Below are 15,305 nucleotides of genomic sequence, written 5' to 3' on the forward strand. Positions count from 1 at the left end.
TTCTTTAATTTTCCATATAAATGAAGTTATCAAAATATTTTTATTTGTTTTAGAAAATAATGACAATATGTTTTTTAAAAGAGCTTTTCATTTTTTTATGCTACCATTAAACACTATTGTTGTAACACAATGTCTTTGTAGAAGATGTGCTGTATATTCAAATTACTAAGTCCAATAAATTATATAGAAACACATACACGTTTCCTCATTACAGTGACCATACCTGGGGCCTCGTTTATAACCAATGCGTATGCACAAAACCTGCCCTGTAAGAGGTGTACGCCACTTCCAACGCAAATGCAGGGATTTATAAAAAAAAAAAAAAATTGACTGAAAAATTTGTACACCTGCATGCAAACTCTGTCCCATGTGTATGGACTTTGTTTTCCTGGTGAAAGAAAAGTAATGAAGTAAACAACAATTTTAAACTGTTTTAATTTCATCATATACATTTACATTAAATATTCCACTCTCATTAATGGAGATAAGCACTGAAATTACATAAAGTCATTACGCAGAAGTCAAACCAAAATTATATGAATTAAGACATGGCATATTTGTAGAAGTTCCGCTTGATTACTTTTCCTGTTGTCAGGTGCGTCGGACTGGGGGTAAAACCAGTACTGATTACCAGGGCCCCAATGTTTTAATGACAGCGAGGAATGCTATAGGTGCACAATAATTTATCTTTAAAGTAAACTGCACATCTCATTTATGAGAAAATATTTTTAGCTACAACAATGATCAATGATGAGTACTTACTGTGGCGGACATTGCTGGATTCGGTGGAACGGTCTATTGTCCGATTTGAACAGGACCAGTGATAATAGCTTATTTCAGTAATATTATATTTACTTGTAATATCTTCTTTAGTTGTTCATCAGTCTTGTTTCTAGTCTTGTATTCTTATTATTGCTAGGATTTTATACTTTGGTTATTTATAAGTCTAAACTTAAAGATATTTCCTTTACATTTTTTTTATTTATTATTAAATTTTACTTTATTTTTTCTTAATTATCCCCCCCCCCCCTTTTATTTTTACATCATGCTGTTTTCCCTTGTTGTTTGGTCCTGTTGTGGGTGTTTATGCTGTGAGTTCCCTCCAGTCCTGCTCTACCAGCCTGAGACTCCCTGCCTGTTGGTTCACCAAGTCGGTCTGCCAACCAAACCTGGTGCTGAGAACCTAATCTCTGATACTGGCCTGCTTTGAGTCCCTTCACTCTGACTGAATGCTCTGCTGTTCTCTGCTCTGGTCTTCTCCCCATCCTTCGGCCCGGTTTGGCCTACAACTGAGACTGTTGTCCAGACTGTCTACCTCTTAGGGCATAGTTCTCTTCCTGCTGGTTGGAGCGGTCTCAAGATTGTCTACCCCTGTGCTTTGTGAACTTGTGTGTTTTCAATAAATCTTTGATTCACTCAGTCTGACATTACGAACCAGCCACAGGACCCAGAAATATGAATATCTGAGTGGTCCCTCACTAAAGCTAAGCAGGCCAGAGCCTGGTCAGTGCACTGGTGGGAGACCATTAGTGAAAATGTAGCTTGCTGCTGCAGCAAGTTTTAGTCCAGCCAGCGGGGGTGATCATTCCCAGGCTTGAATGAGTGCAAAAGTCCTAGTGTAATGATGCAGATTTTAGACTGTGAAAAGGAGCATCCTGGAGATGAGGCATTAAGATGGTCTCCTGACATTCTGTTGTCATGAATTCCCCATCTCAGTTACGAATTTGACTTTGTTTTCTTTTTGAAGCTGGTTTTTGAAGGCCGTTGTGGAAAACTAGCTTGCTGCTGGAGCTAGTTATAGTCCAGCCAGCAGAGGGTGATCATTCCCTGACTTGTATGAATCTGACTTCAGAATGTAAAACGAAGCAACCTTCTGATAAAGCTTTAGACCGGCACCTGTAAAAAGGAGCGTCATTCAGATGAGGCATTAAACTGGCCTCCTGACATTCTGTTGTCAATAATTCCCCACCTTAATCATGAATTTGACCTTATTGTTTAAGCTGGTAGTGCATCCTGATGGCCACATTGAGCATTAAGGCGCAGGCTACAAACGGAGCTGTGGCATGCAGTAGGCAGTGTTTGTTCCTCCTGCAACTGCTCAAAGAATTAATAATCTAAAATCACAACTTTTACTGTTACTGTTTCAATAGTAAATTATACATATTCAACCTATAGCTTACATATATTTTTATCTTCTGAGTTTACAAGAATTCTGTTCCACTTCAAACTAATATAATGTCTTTCATTTAGCCAAAGAAGGAATGATCCTTTACTAAACTAACATAAAGAGTATCCCTGAAAATCAACTCTAATTCTTGTCAGAATGACAAAGTTAACTTTTCACTACGTTTGTGCTCCCTTTTGCATAAAAATGTTCCTTAAAAAAAGAAAGCATTTTTAAAATTTTATGAAGATCAGACATTCATCAGCAGCAGTAGTTTGGTTCTAGATCAAACAGCTGCCCTTATCTCTAGAGGTGTGGCAGACGTGTAACCTGGACTGAGAGTTCAACTTAGAGTGAATTTATAGAGCTCATAGGTTTGTCCAGGATCAAAAACACATATCTCTTTGAGTGATGTGTCAAACCTTATCAGGAAGTGAACAAAGTCTGGTGTCATTTGTTACTGTTATTAGTTCAAAGGTTCAAAACCAGTTTCTGTCTGGTTTCATAGATTAAGTGACTCAGATCAACAGTTTCATAAAGGGCAGTATTCAAAATGTCTTTACATTAAAAGTTGAAAGGAGATTGTCTGTTCTTGAATCCCCTGTAATTATTTAAACAAACACACACACACACACACACACACACACACACACACAATTATGAGTTCATAGAAACAATTTAGAAACATCATAATTTCTTTATTTCTATCACACTGAAGAAAACTCTTTTAATTAAGAGAATTTACTAAATAGTCTTATGTGTTCATCTAAAACAATATTTATATTGGCATTTGGTTGTATGGTTTATTGTCCAAGAGTTATCATAGTCTGTATTGAATTCAGGAATCTTTGGTGATAATAGGTACAGTCAGGACGTTATGATGTGGAGTAGTGACAGCAAGGCACTACCCACTGGACTTTGGGTTTCCACTACAGCAATCACCTCCCCACACTATATAAATACAGATGTGAAACAGCCACCTTCACACTTGTTCTTCAGACAGGACAGCGTCAATTAAAACACACTGACACAGGTAAGAAGACAGCCCTACTTTTTAGTCAGTTCAAACCCAAGCACTTTATACATAATGGATTTATGTAAAAGAGACTGATAAATGTGTATTTTACTTACAGACTAAAACTGAACACCATGAAGGTCCTTGTGGTGCTTGCACTTGCTGTATTTACAGGTAAAAAAAAAAAAAATTAAAATGCAAAATTTAGATCTTATTAAAAATGTTTCTGGCTTGGTAAATTTTCAGAGTGTACTAACAATACAATTTGATCATTCTGAAATGCTCGATCAACAGGTTGCCAGGCCAACCTATTTTATGCTGATGAGCCCAAGCCACAGCTGGAGCAGCTGACAGATGCTTTTTGGAGCTATGTGGCCAAGGCAACACAAACCGCAGAGGAAACTGTCAAGATGATCAGGTCTTCTCAGCTGGGACAGGAAGTCAAGTAAGTCAAGTACATTTACCAGCAGAAAACAATTATTTAGAATATTTCTTGTGCCCTGAGATGAAACTCAAATGTTCTTCTTCATATCACAGTACTAGGCTGACCCAGAGTGCCGATATGGCCAGTGAATATGCCGTCACCCTCAAGAAACAGATGGATCCTCTGACTGAAGAGCTGATGACCAAAATCACCAAGGAGGCTGAAGTGTTGAGGGAGCGTCTGGGCCAGGACTTGATGAATGTAAGAGACAAACTGGAGCCCTATGCTGACAACCTCCAGAGCCAGATCCAGCAGAGAGTGGAGGAGCTCAGGACGGCCATGGCTCCATATGCTGACTCCTTGGATTCTGAGACCCTGAAGGCCAATCTGCTCCAGAAGAGTGAGGAGCTGAGAGGAAACCTGGAGCAGAGCGTGAAGGAGCTGCAGGCTCAGCTGGAACCCTACACTGCTGAGATCAAGGAGAAAGTGGACCAGCATCTGCAGGAGTTTCAGAAAACCCTGACCCCCCTGACTGAGGACCTCCAGACCCAGATCAGAGAGAGAGCCCAGATGGTCCAGAAGAGTCTCACACCCTATGCTGAAGACCTCAGGGAAAAGCTGGACCCTTACGCACAGGACCTGCAGGCCCAGCTCACCTCCCTGTACGAGTCCTTCACCAAGAGAAATTAGATGCCACCAACAGACTTTTATCAACTGCTGCTAATGTAATTAGATGTTAGATTCAGTTCAATGTGAAAGTATTTTCGTCACTGTCTGTGGTTAACACTAACAACTGCAGCTGACCTTACAGTGACTTGATGGAAGTATTTATTCTCAACCATGTAACAAAACACTAATTATGTAATGTTTGAAATGTTTTAATTTAAACTAAATAAATGTTTTGTTAAATGAAATTAGTCTAAAATGTTTTTTTACTGGTTATGGGGTTGAAGTTCTAAGACCCAGTTATTTTTATTCTAGAATTCACATTTTCAAATATCTAAGGAATGTTAACGACATCAAATCGATGCTGATGCCCTCACTGTTAAGATAGATGCTAAATTTTAAACTGATAAATTCCAGTTTATTTTACTTAGTTTTACATACAAAACAACAAAACTCTTCATGACATAAAATACATTAGTATCTCATTAGTTAAAAATTAGGGGAGACCGGGGGCAGTTGTACAGGGGAGTGATGACACTTAATCTGCACATGCTCAGTAGGATTCTCACGCTGCCTGTGAAAAAGAGCACAATCATTTCACCTCAGCAGAAGTTTTTAACAAAATACTGATTTTGAAGTATGGAAGTTACTTTTTGGATATACAGTATTTTTCTTCCTCTGTCTAAAGTTTAGACTGCTAATTTAAACTTACATACATTTTATCTCTAGGTTATTGATTAAAAAAAATAACATTAACAACCTAAGCTAATATAGGCGTGGCTAGGCTGTAACATCTGTATTACATGTATGGTCTGTCTCCTGTGTTTCATTGTGTTCTTGGTTCAGTCCCTGTAACCTAGTTCTCCCCAGTCTGTTTAATTAGTCGTGTCATACACCTGTGCCCTGTTTATCACTTATCTCATCTAGCTCCCTCATTTGTTCGAGTGTATATATACTCCCTGTGTCTCTCAGTTCTTTGTCCAATCTCGTCTAGGTGTAACATCAGTGGATGTATTTGCCTTTTTACTCTTGCATTTCCCTTCTGTGAATTTATTAAAGACTGCATTTTGGAATTCTCCTATGTTGTACACCAGCCGATTAATTTATTTGAGTAAAATATATTTAAATAGTATATATATATATATATATATATATATATATATATATATATATATATATATATATATATATATATATATATATATATATATATATATATATTAGGGCTGTCAAATGATTAATCATGATTAATCACATCCAAAATAAAAGTTTTGTTTACATAATACATGTGTGCATACTGTGTATATTTATTATGTATATATAAATACACACACATGCATGTATATATTTAAGAAGAATATGTTATGTTTATATATTAAAATATATTTATATATAATATAAAATATAAGAATATAAATATATAAAATGTATATACATGTAAATATTTTCTAAATATATAATTTATGTGTGTGTATTTATATATACATAATAAATATACCCTGTACACATACATATATTATGTAAACAAAACTTTTATTTTGGATGTGATTAATCGTGATTAATCATTTGACAGCCCTAATATATATATATAGTAAGGTATACATATATATACATATATATATAATTTTTTTTTGGATGTGATTAATCGTGATTAATCATTTGTTGGCTGTCAGATATGCATTAAAACCGTTTAATGCACAGGTAGTTCCAAGTCAGTTTAATCACTGTTCTATATTAATGCGCTGCTTTAATTGATGCACACACACTACACCACTCATACATAAACACTGTGAGAGGGAGAGAGGTCGGAGATTGCAGATCGCACTGTGCACACACAGAAACATATTGCTGGCACTGCCCCGCTACTTTTATTAATAAAATAGCATAGATACTAGATCGCTACATTATATTCAGCAATGAGGTAAAATTGAAGTAACTAAACAGCTTCATTGTTTGTAGAGAGAGACTCACAGATGCAGGTAATTTACACACAAAACTGTCATCTCTCTCTCAATCTATAATTCATTCAAATAAATGTGGTCTTTCCGCACTATTTCATCTCTGTATCTGATTTGAAGCGGGCAGAATGCTAGAGCTAACGAACCGTAACTGACAAAAATAACCATCATTGTTACCCTTCCAGTTAAATATTGTGCTGCTAACATCATAAACATACTTACATCGGACTTGTTTCCAGTGCGGCTCTCCGCTCTCTCAGCTGGGCCTGCTTCTCCACCACGTCACGGATCTGCTTCTCCACGGCCTCCAGCTCGAGCTACACCAAATGCAGCTTGAGCATCTCCTCACCTGCACTCAATGGCAGACACACATCTGCCATTAAAGCAAGTAACAGGTAACAGTGAGTAAAACAATGGTAATGTGTGTGAGTATTAGCAATGTAAGCGAGATTAGCGGTAACCACGCTGGCGATGCTAACAGGCTATAAGCTTTGCCATATTCTAATTTGTTACTCAAGAAACATTTCTTATTATCAGTGTGGAAAACAATTGTATTAATTAAAAAACAACATTAATTAAAAAAAACTTTGAACAGTAGTAGTTATTAGTATATGTGTTCTCATAATATTAAGTGATCATTAGATTTTTTTTATTTATTTATATAATTATTTATTTTTACTAAATTAATGGTTTTGTGTTAAAATTAGGATGAGACTATGTTTTGTTTTAGCAGTAACATGATTGGATAATTCGATAACATAAGATAATTATTTATGCATGGTACAGTCAGATACAATCTTTCGAAACTAGCAAGTGAAACATTATTCCACAATAAATGTATTATTTGAATTCTAGGCATTTTCAAAGGCTTTTTTGATAAAGGCCCTATGGTAAAGCTGGACACTTAATCAGACACCTAATTTATCCAATCATTTAGCTATTATGTGGAAAAAGGCATTACCATGTACTATGTACCCTTGGTTTCCACTGAATACTATGCAAATCCATTACCGCAGTGGTTCCCATCCGCATTCCTGGAGTCCCCCCAACACTGCACATTTTCCATGTCTCCTTTTTCTGACACACCTATTTCTGGTCTTGGAGTCTCAGCTAATGAGCTGATGATCTGAATCAGGTGTGCTTAATTAAGGTGACAAGCAAAATGTGCAGTGTTGGGGGGCATCCAGGAATGTGGTTTGGAACCACTGTATTACAGCTCCTGCACTACTTTTATGCACCACACATGCCACCTAGTGGAAGCCCACTATCATTCAGAACAAGAAAATTAGTTCGCTTTACAGCTCATGCAATGCTTTTGTTGTCGAGTGATTGCCAGTTCCTTTTTAATGGTTGCATGGAGACACATGCTTCCAGAACATTCATAAACACCCACAGCATGATCAACGTATCAAAATCCCACACAAATGCCAGCAGCAACACGTCAGGAGTTGTTCATGCATGTTTGTAAAAGTACCTCTTTTGCCATTTCCAAGAGTCTCCCACACACTCCCATCAGAACAAAAAAACAACCTTTATCTTCCACCTCACACAAAGACGCTAATCCTGCCCTTTCCAAGAGTTCACTAAGACACTACACTCCTGGAAAACAGCTGCAACCAACCTAAGCTAGTTTATAGTAGCTCTAGCTGGTCTCCCAGCTTGAACATCTGACGAGCGCCCCACTAAAACCAGAAAACCTCATTTGCCTGAGCAGCTTAGGCTGATTTAAGCTGCTTTTTTGCTTTGTTTTTTTATTTGTTTGTTTGTTTGTTTCAGCTGAAGAGCATGACACTAGTGACAAGATTATGGGTTCAATACCCCAGGAATGCATGAACTGATAAAATGTATACCTTTACAAAAATGTATACCTTTAGTGACGAATGCATAAATAAATATTTAAGTGAATCTAATACAGTGAATCTGATGATTTTATTTGCATTACTGTTGGTTCACATTCACATTTAAGTTCCCTTAATGCTTTATCCAGTGTTTGCAATAACCAAGAAAAAAAAAATAAAACCTTTTAAACCATTTTAAAATGCTAGATGTTTTGAGAACATTTAGAATGAACATTTTCATAACTTAATGGAAATGTTAGCAAATGTTGTCAGAAGATATTTTTGCTACCTGGGTATTTACTTGTTCTCTTGTTTATGATCATTTGTTCTTCAGCAGCACAAAATCATTTTCTGCACAGAGATGAGGGGTCAAGAAATTGATTAAGATGCAGATGACTGATTTCTCTGACACAAAGCAGCTGAGATCCCTTTGACCTGGAATGCCTGACTGTTGAAAACAATGACTAATGCAGACAATCTTCCCAACTGACACGTCTGAGGACTGAATGACACACCACAGAAAGCAAGAATAGAGAAAAACAATAAAGAGTCACTAGAGTTCATCAGCACTCACTGTAGAGCACTTGTGCTGTGTTTGTGTTAAACAAATCCAGTCCATGAATATCAGCTTGAATTGTGGCTGTGATGTAGCTGCTCTGAAGAATAGATGGTATCTCATGGGGGAGCAGCGTATAGACCCTCTCACACGGTACACTGGATCTAGCAGCCCCATTCTGCAAAATGATGAGTTGGCCGAGGTTACATGCGTTCATTACTTACTGTTCACCTTTCACACATTTATCCAAAAACCACATGGGACATAAACAACCGAGTCCTTTCATGAGTTCATAATTAAATCATCACGCTGAACTGATTTTTGTTTGCTTGTTTTTGAGAGTTTTAAACTACATTTTCTCCAATTTTATAATTATTAGATGCCACAAAATAATTAAATAATCACTTTGGTGAAACCACATGTCTAATACTTCATGGAGAAAATTCAGTTAAAAATAATAATAGTAATAACGTCCACCATCTCCTAATGTTAAACCCATGAAAAATGTTTTTTCCGACACTTGCCATTGATGTTTCTTTTATGAAAGCAGATTGGGGAATTACAGAGGAAGCTCTGTTTGCAAAGCTTTCATCTAACTAATCCATTAGGAATGTAATACAAAAGCATGGGAAGGGCTGAAGAAATAACTGTTCATAACAGTCAACTCTTTCTTATTTGTTTTTTTTTCTTCTTCTGTACAAGTAGTCAGTTAAAATGTATCTTTCTTGTAGCACTGTCAGTCATTATATTGTGCAGTATTCAAATTGTGCCTTATACTTTACATTTCAAGACACAACCACTGAAAATGGGAAGTTTATATCTTGATATAATGCATCAGCATTTTAATGATAGCCAGATGTTACTAAGTGCCAGTAGTAACCTTAGTGCAATTAATTGCAACACAGAATAAACTGATGTACAATAATTCATTTGTCAGATGCATTATTCTGAAGTGACTCACAAATGAAGTTCAACAACCTCAATGCATCAGGAGACAGAAAACTAACAAGTGCCAAAATACACTGTGAACTGAAAAAAAGAATAGAAAATACTATTAAAATTTTTCTGCTTCAAAATTTCATGTTTAATTCAAATTTGTGATTTCCAAGTGAAAAATGAATAGTTTTATAATTTAGACTTTAGTCAGGAGTAATGTTCGCCGTATAGAAATTGTACATTAACATCTGTTTCCTCACAAACTGAATTTGTATCAAAGTTGATTTTTATACCCCCCACAAAGTAAAGAAAGAAAGAAAGAAAAAATAATAAATACTGAATAATTAAAAAATATAACCTATTTGTAGAATGATCAACATTCAATTGGAAAATGTACAGAAGAATATATGAATAATAACCTACAGCAGATGTCTGCATGAGCAGTGATCATACTGGGCCCTCTGCATACTAAAGCTATGTTTGTTTTCACCAGCTGCAGGGGTGTATCAGGCAGAGCTGAACCAGGAGAAGGGGACAAGTTGGGACAAGAGCCTAAAGTTCACTGAATAGGTGGAATCAAATTGTGGGTGATAAGGCTTTTCTTATGTTGTCACGGAAAAAAATAAAAGAAAAAAAGAGATTAGTTTAGAAAAGAACATGATCTTGTTGGTTTGTGTTGAGTTCAGAATAGAACTGCTGAAGGAAATATAAGGCTGTATGCATTATGTTAACTCTTTATAGAGAATACAAAAGAATGTCTTATCTTTTAAGATAAACTCTAGCCCATATAGACGTGGAAGGACACTGTGATCAAACAGGTTGCACTAAGCAAATCCATGACATTATATTACATCATATCTAAGCTTAAACAGAATGACAAGGAATACACTAAATGTTACATAGGGGAACAACATTTTTTATATGCTATAATAAAACGCAAATACTTTTGTTGTTGTTGTTACCACCACAATTAATTGCTCATGTAAATTCTGAGGCACATATGTTAAATGAGCAATAGTATGGCCAATAGGTGTCTATATAAATGCTAACAGGATCATCCATGTTAATCCAGGCCATTGCAGTAAAACGTTGGCTACAAACAGTTATGTTGGCGTCTGTATTAATGTTCGTGTCACCTTCAGGCTCAATTGTCTCTTTAATCACGATTGGATTTTTCTTACAGGAACATTTATAATTGTTTGACTTTAAGTCGTCCGTCTGAGATGAACAGCTTCGATTTTCATCCGCGAAACCATTACTGGGAATAAATAGGCTAATTAAATAAACTAATTGTAAACGATACATTGTTTTATGCGCGCTTTAAATGAAACAGAAACCTTATAAGCATAAATATGTTGTATTCTAGGTATGGCCTAAAATATTTTTGGAATTAAACAGAGTGGCCTATAATTAAATATATATAGAATAAGTGACGCAAAGCTGTAATCTCATACCCAGAACACACACCAGCAATTTCTGAGCACAGTATAAAAGGCGACGTGCCCTTAATATGTTCTATTATAAATAATATAAATTGCGCAATTTATCTCCAGCTGGTGCGGAAAGATGCGGACTTCGCACACTTGCTGCGGTCAGTGACGCGTGGAATGATGCGCGAGCCTTGAACAAATGAGAGACTGTGGCAGAGACTGTGAATGCAGCGGGTGCGTCCCGGGACTGTATAAAAGTCCTGACATCCCCACTGCCTCTACACGGAGAAAATTTACGCGTCTCAGGTAAGCAACACTCGCTCTTCTCTTACAAGGTAGCCGTCAACTTATTACTGAACAGTATTTGATGGGAAAACATTTTGTCTGTAAAACTATTACCTTCTAAACTTTCAGTTAACGGTCACAGAGTATTTAAACGAGTGTTAGTGGAAATAAAATCCTGCATCCATATGCTACTCATATCTTCAGATGCAGTTTATTTGTGTATTGTCAGTTGGGTCTTTTATATAATACTATTTGGACTGAAGTATTAAAAAAACTGTAAATTAATACGTTTAAGTTTCCTTATTCAAAAGTAAAAAAATACATAAAAAATTAAAAAAAAGATCTGACATTTTCTTTCCAGTGCTTTTAGCCATTGATTTTTCCTGTTATGATCTTTCCTCAGGTGTACTTGTCTGCCCATCAAAATGAAGTCTCTTGTGGTGATCTTTGCTCTGGCTGTTTTTACTGGTATGAAAATAAAATTCTCCATTCACTCATGGCTTAGCTTTTCTGTCCGTTTGGAATAGCAGTGCACAATGATATATAGTGCATCTTTATCAACTATTACATTACATATGTAATACAGGTCACTGGAAATTATCCAGCTCGTTCATTTGTGAATAACCTAATATGGCATAAAGTTCACAATCTTTTCACACCCCTTGTAGGCTGCCAGGCTCGTAGCCTGTTCCAGGCTGATGCCCCTCAGCCCAGATGGGAGGAGATGGTGGACCGCTTCTGGCAGTATGTGTCCGAGCTCAACACACATGCTGACGGTGTGGTGGACAACATCAAGGGGTCCCAGCTCAGCAGAGAGCTTGAGTAATTTCCATCATACCCATCTACTCACATTATCAAATAGCAAACATGCATCTGAAACACCATTTTTTTTTTTTGCAGCACCCTGATTAGTGACACCATGGCTGAGCTGAGCACATACAGTGACAATCTTCAAACCCAGCTGACTCCATATGCTTCTGATGCTGCTGGTCAGCTGAACAAAGATCTCCAGCTCTTGGCTAGCAAACTGCAAACTGACATGACCGATGCTAAGGAACGCTCCACTAAGTATCTGCAAGAGCTGAAGACCATGATGGAGCAGAACGCTGAAGACGTGAAGAACCGCGTCAGCACCTACACCCGCAAACTGAAGAAACGCCTGAACAAGGACACCGAGGAGATACGCAAGTAAGTCTGGATGCTCTCTCAGGTGGCTTAAATACAAGCTCAAAAATTGGAGAACTAAAAATTAGTTAATTTTTTATATATTAATAGTTTTCTCTATAATTTCTTCCAGCACTGTGCAAACATACTTGGGTGAGCTGCAGTCTCGTGCTTCCCAAAATGCTGAAGCCGTGAAGGACCGTTTCGAGCCCTACGTCAACCAGGCCCAGAATGGTGCCAGCCAGAAATTGGGTGCCATTAGCGAGCTGATGAAGTCTCAGGCGCAGGAGATGAGCAAGCAGTTGGAAGTCCAGGCTGGAGCTCTGAAGGAAAACCTGGAGCAGACCGCCGAAAACCTGCGCACATCCCTAGAGGGCCATATGGATGAACTGACCAGCCTCCTCACCCCTTACTCTGAGAAGATCCGTGAGCAGCTGCAGATCGTCATGGACAAGATCAAGGAGGCATCAGCAGCTCTTCCCACTCAAGCTTAAGAGCTCCACACTTATCTAGAGTTAACACCAAACAGAAACAAGAAAGGAGGTTTTGTGTTACTGAAATGTGCTTTTTTCATTCTGTGAGAGGTTGATAAGTGGTTAAGAACTGGACTCGACTGGACTAGCACTGTCCATTATTGGACAAAAGAATACCATGTACTCACCATGTTTACTTTCTCAGTATTAACCCACTGTCTGAGGATATACTTTTAGTGTCTTTCGTTAGCATACAGTAAAGAATTTTTAAGATCAATCAGCTTGCCTTTATTGGCAGTTATCTAAGAATGTTTTGTAGTTAGTGGGGCCAAAATGACACCATTCAAAATAAATGTTAAAAAAGTGCCTTCAGCTGCTGAACTAAATCAGAATATATGTAAAGATGAGCTTTGTTAGCCACAAATCCACATATAAATGCTTGTTTACTTTATGTGTTTGTGCGCTGTTGTATTTGAATTTGTTTTCAATAAATGTGTGTCCTACTACACAACTTATTTGTCACTTGATTCTTTTCAAGAGTATTGCAAAGTACTTATAAATCATTTCTGTTCCCACCACAGGCATGTTAGCAATCCCACACGAATACATACATCTCCAACATCAATATGTTAGGGTCATAAGATTCTTGTCATGGTTTTGAAAAAAAATAATATATATATATATATATATATATATATATATAATATATATAGTATATATATATATATATATATATATATATATATAAATATATATAGTTTATACAAAATATAAGAAATGTTTCTTGAGCATGTGACATTAAAGACTGGAGTAATGACTGATGAAAATTCAGCTTTGACATCACATAAATAAATAACATTGAAAAATACTGACACCATACTGTGATGCTGTGTCCTGGTGCGACGAGACAAAAACAATAAAACCCATTACAAACAAGGCATTTGTTGCATCCAGTGGGGACATAATTACAGCATAATTATGACTTATACTGTCTTTTTACGTGTTGCGTTGCATCGCACTACGTAAACATAAAACCATGTCTGCATTTGTAATCAGAGAAACGACAAACAACAAGTGCTACTCTACACTGTGGGCGTGGATGAGTCTTAACTTTTATAAAGAATATCTCTTTGGGTTTGAGACTTCAGTCTTTGCAACTTTAGGGATCCCATCTATGCATGAACAGCTTGTAACACTACAAAGAGAAAGGAAAATTTGAATTTGCATCATATGACCCCTTTAAATTAGTTACATTTGAATTATTTCACAATATTACTGTTTTTACTGCAGCCTTTGTACACAAAATTTTGCAGACCCCAAACTTTAGTATAGTAATGTATCTTACAAAAACAATATAATGACAATACATATAAACAGACAGGCAATGCACTGGTACAGTAGCATGAGTATTGTACCCAGGGTGCGAATTACAGTGACCTTCTGGGGAGTAAATTAGCATGATTTTATTGTACATTTTTTATGTTTCAAAAATGTTTTAATCTAGTTAATAATGAGAGGATTCATTAATTGAATTAATCTCAAATGAATTAGATTAATCATTGCCAGTTAATTAAAGTCATTAGTAAAGATCATTTAAAGACATTATTCTGTTAAATTAGAAAAGCATGGAATAGACATTGCAAAAATAGTAGCTCAAGAAAGAAATATTTTGATTTAACATACAAAAACACAAATATACTGTATTATATATTATAATATACTACTCTAAATATAAAGCTAAAAGAGCCAGTAGGTGGCGGCAAATCACTGGCTTAATGAGTGAGCCATTCAGTCATTCAATCAGCCGATTCGTTCATACGCTGATTCATTCAAGCAAAGCTGACTGTATTTATGAATGGCTCACTGAATTATTAGCTCAATCAATTCGTTCAAAACCGTGGATTCATTCAGTAATGAAACTCCGCTGTGTTGATAAGAGACGCACAACAGTTCTGCTTTATTTTCATTGCAAACAAACCTAACCATTGGTATTTTTTGCCCTCATATCTTGAATTTATGCTCATATAACCGCATTCTAGGCTTCATCACGCATTCAGTCGTTCTGCATCATGCTCGTCAACAACTGCATCAAGGTATGACAGACAGGTCTGCCGGGGTGCCTTAAATTCATTAAATAGCCTATATTTTTTTTCTTCTCCCAATATTGTTTGCACTTATACCTTATCTTCATTTGTAAGTAAAGACTTAAGTAACCTTTTGTCCTATCGACCAGCCAAAGATGATTCTGAAAGAAAACAATTTCTGAAAGTTGTTTGTTATATGTAGCAGGCTAACACATGCAACTTAAATGTGCATCTGATGGACAAATAAACCAGCGCTCCTATTTCAGTGTCACTGTTAATTTTGTGACTATTTTATCAAATAGTTAATTCAGT

General features: G+C 36.6%; 2 protein-coding genes and 1 long non-coding RNA gene across 3 annotated transcripts; 2 read left to right on the top strand and 1 right to left on the bottom strand.

Annotated features, from left to right (window-relative positions):
• Positions 1–3,095: 3,095 nt before the first annotated feature.
• apoa4b.2 (apolipoprotein A-IV b, tandem duplicate 2) lies at positions 3,096–4,517 on the top strand. Its single transcript, XM_042772441.1, has 4 exons — positions 3,096–3,197; positions 3,298–3,353; positions 3,474–3,624; positions 3,717–4,517. The coding sequence occupies exons 2-4, from the start codon at positions 3,314–3,316 to the stop codon at positions 4,291–4,293; spliced, it is 768 nt and encodes a 255-aa protein (XP_042628375.1). The 5' UTR covers positions 3,096–3,197; positions 3,298–3,313; the 3' UTR covers positions 4,294–4,517.
• A 30-nt stretch (positions 4,518–4,547) lies between these two features.
• Positions 4,548–7,630, bottom strand: LOC122147981. The gene is made up of 3 exons (XR_006161960.1): positions 7,189–7,630; positions 6,450–6,576; positions 4,548–4,843 (listed from the first exon to the last, which is right to left on the bottom strand). It is a non-coding gene; the product is annotated as an uncharacterized LOC122147981 (long non-coding RNA).
• A 3,541-nt stretch (positions 7,631–11,171) lies between these two features.
• Positions 11,172–13,420, top strand: LOC109057792 (apolipoprotein Eb). The gene is made up of 5 exons (XM_042772445.1): positions 11,172–11,293; positions 11,676–11,740; positions 11,941–12,094; positions 12,173–12,460; positions 12,570–13,420. The coding sequence occupies exons 1-5, from the start codon at positions 11,187–11,189 to the stop codon at positions 12,928–12,930; spliced, it is 975 nt and encodes a 324-aa protein (XP_042628379.1). The 5' UTR covers positions 11,172–11,186; the 3' UTR covers positions 12,931–13,420.
• Positions 13,421–15,305: the final 1,885 nt, after the last annotated feature.

This window comes from Cyprinus carpio, chromosome A16 (genome assembly GCF_018340385.1).
Source record: "Cyprinus carpio isolate SPL01 chromosome A16, ASM1834038v1, whole genome shotgun sequence".
In the NCBI taxonomy this organism is placed as follows: Eukaryota; Metazoa; Chordata; class Actinopteri; order Cypriniformes; family Cyprinidae; genus Cyprinus; species Cyprinus carpio.

Bases quoted from the DNA above. Each gene is read 5' to 3' on its own strand.
- LOC109057792 (XM_042772445.1), top strand. From the start codon at position 11,187: ATGAGAGACTGTGGCAGAGACTGTGAATGCAGCGGGTGCGTCCCGGGA. The intron at 11,741-11,940 runs GTATGAAAATAA...CACCCCTTGTAG, and splicing joins TGCTCTGGCTGTTTTTACTG to GCTGCCAGGCTCGTAGCCTG. The intron at 12,095-12,172 runs GTAATTTCCATC...TTTTTTTTGCAG, and splicing joins CAGCTCAGCAGAGAGCTTGA to CACCCTGATTAGTGACACCA.
- apoa4b.2 (XM_042772441.1), top strand. From the start codon at position 3,314: ATGAAGGTCCTTGTGGTGCTTGCACTTGCTGTATTTACAG. The intron at 3,354-3,473 runs GTAAAAAAAAAA...CTCGATCAACAG, and splicing joins TGCACTTGCTGTATTTACAG to GTTGCCAGGCCAACCTATTT. The intron at 3,625-3,716 runs GTAAGTCAAGTA...TTCATATCACAG, and splicing joins CAGCTGGGACAGGAAGTCAA to TACTAGGCTGACCCAGAGTG.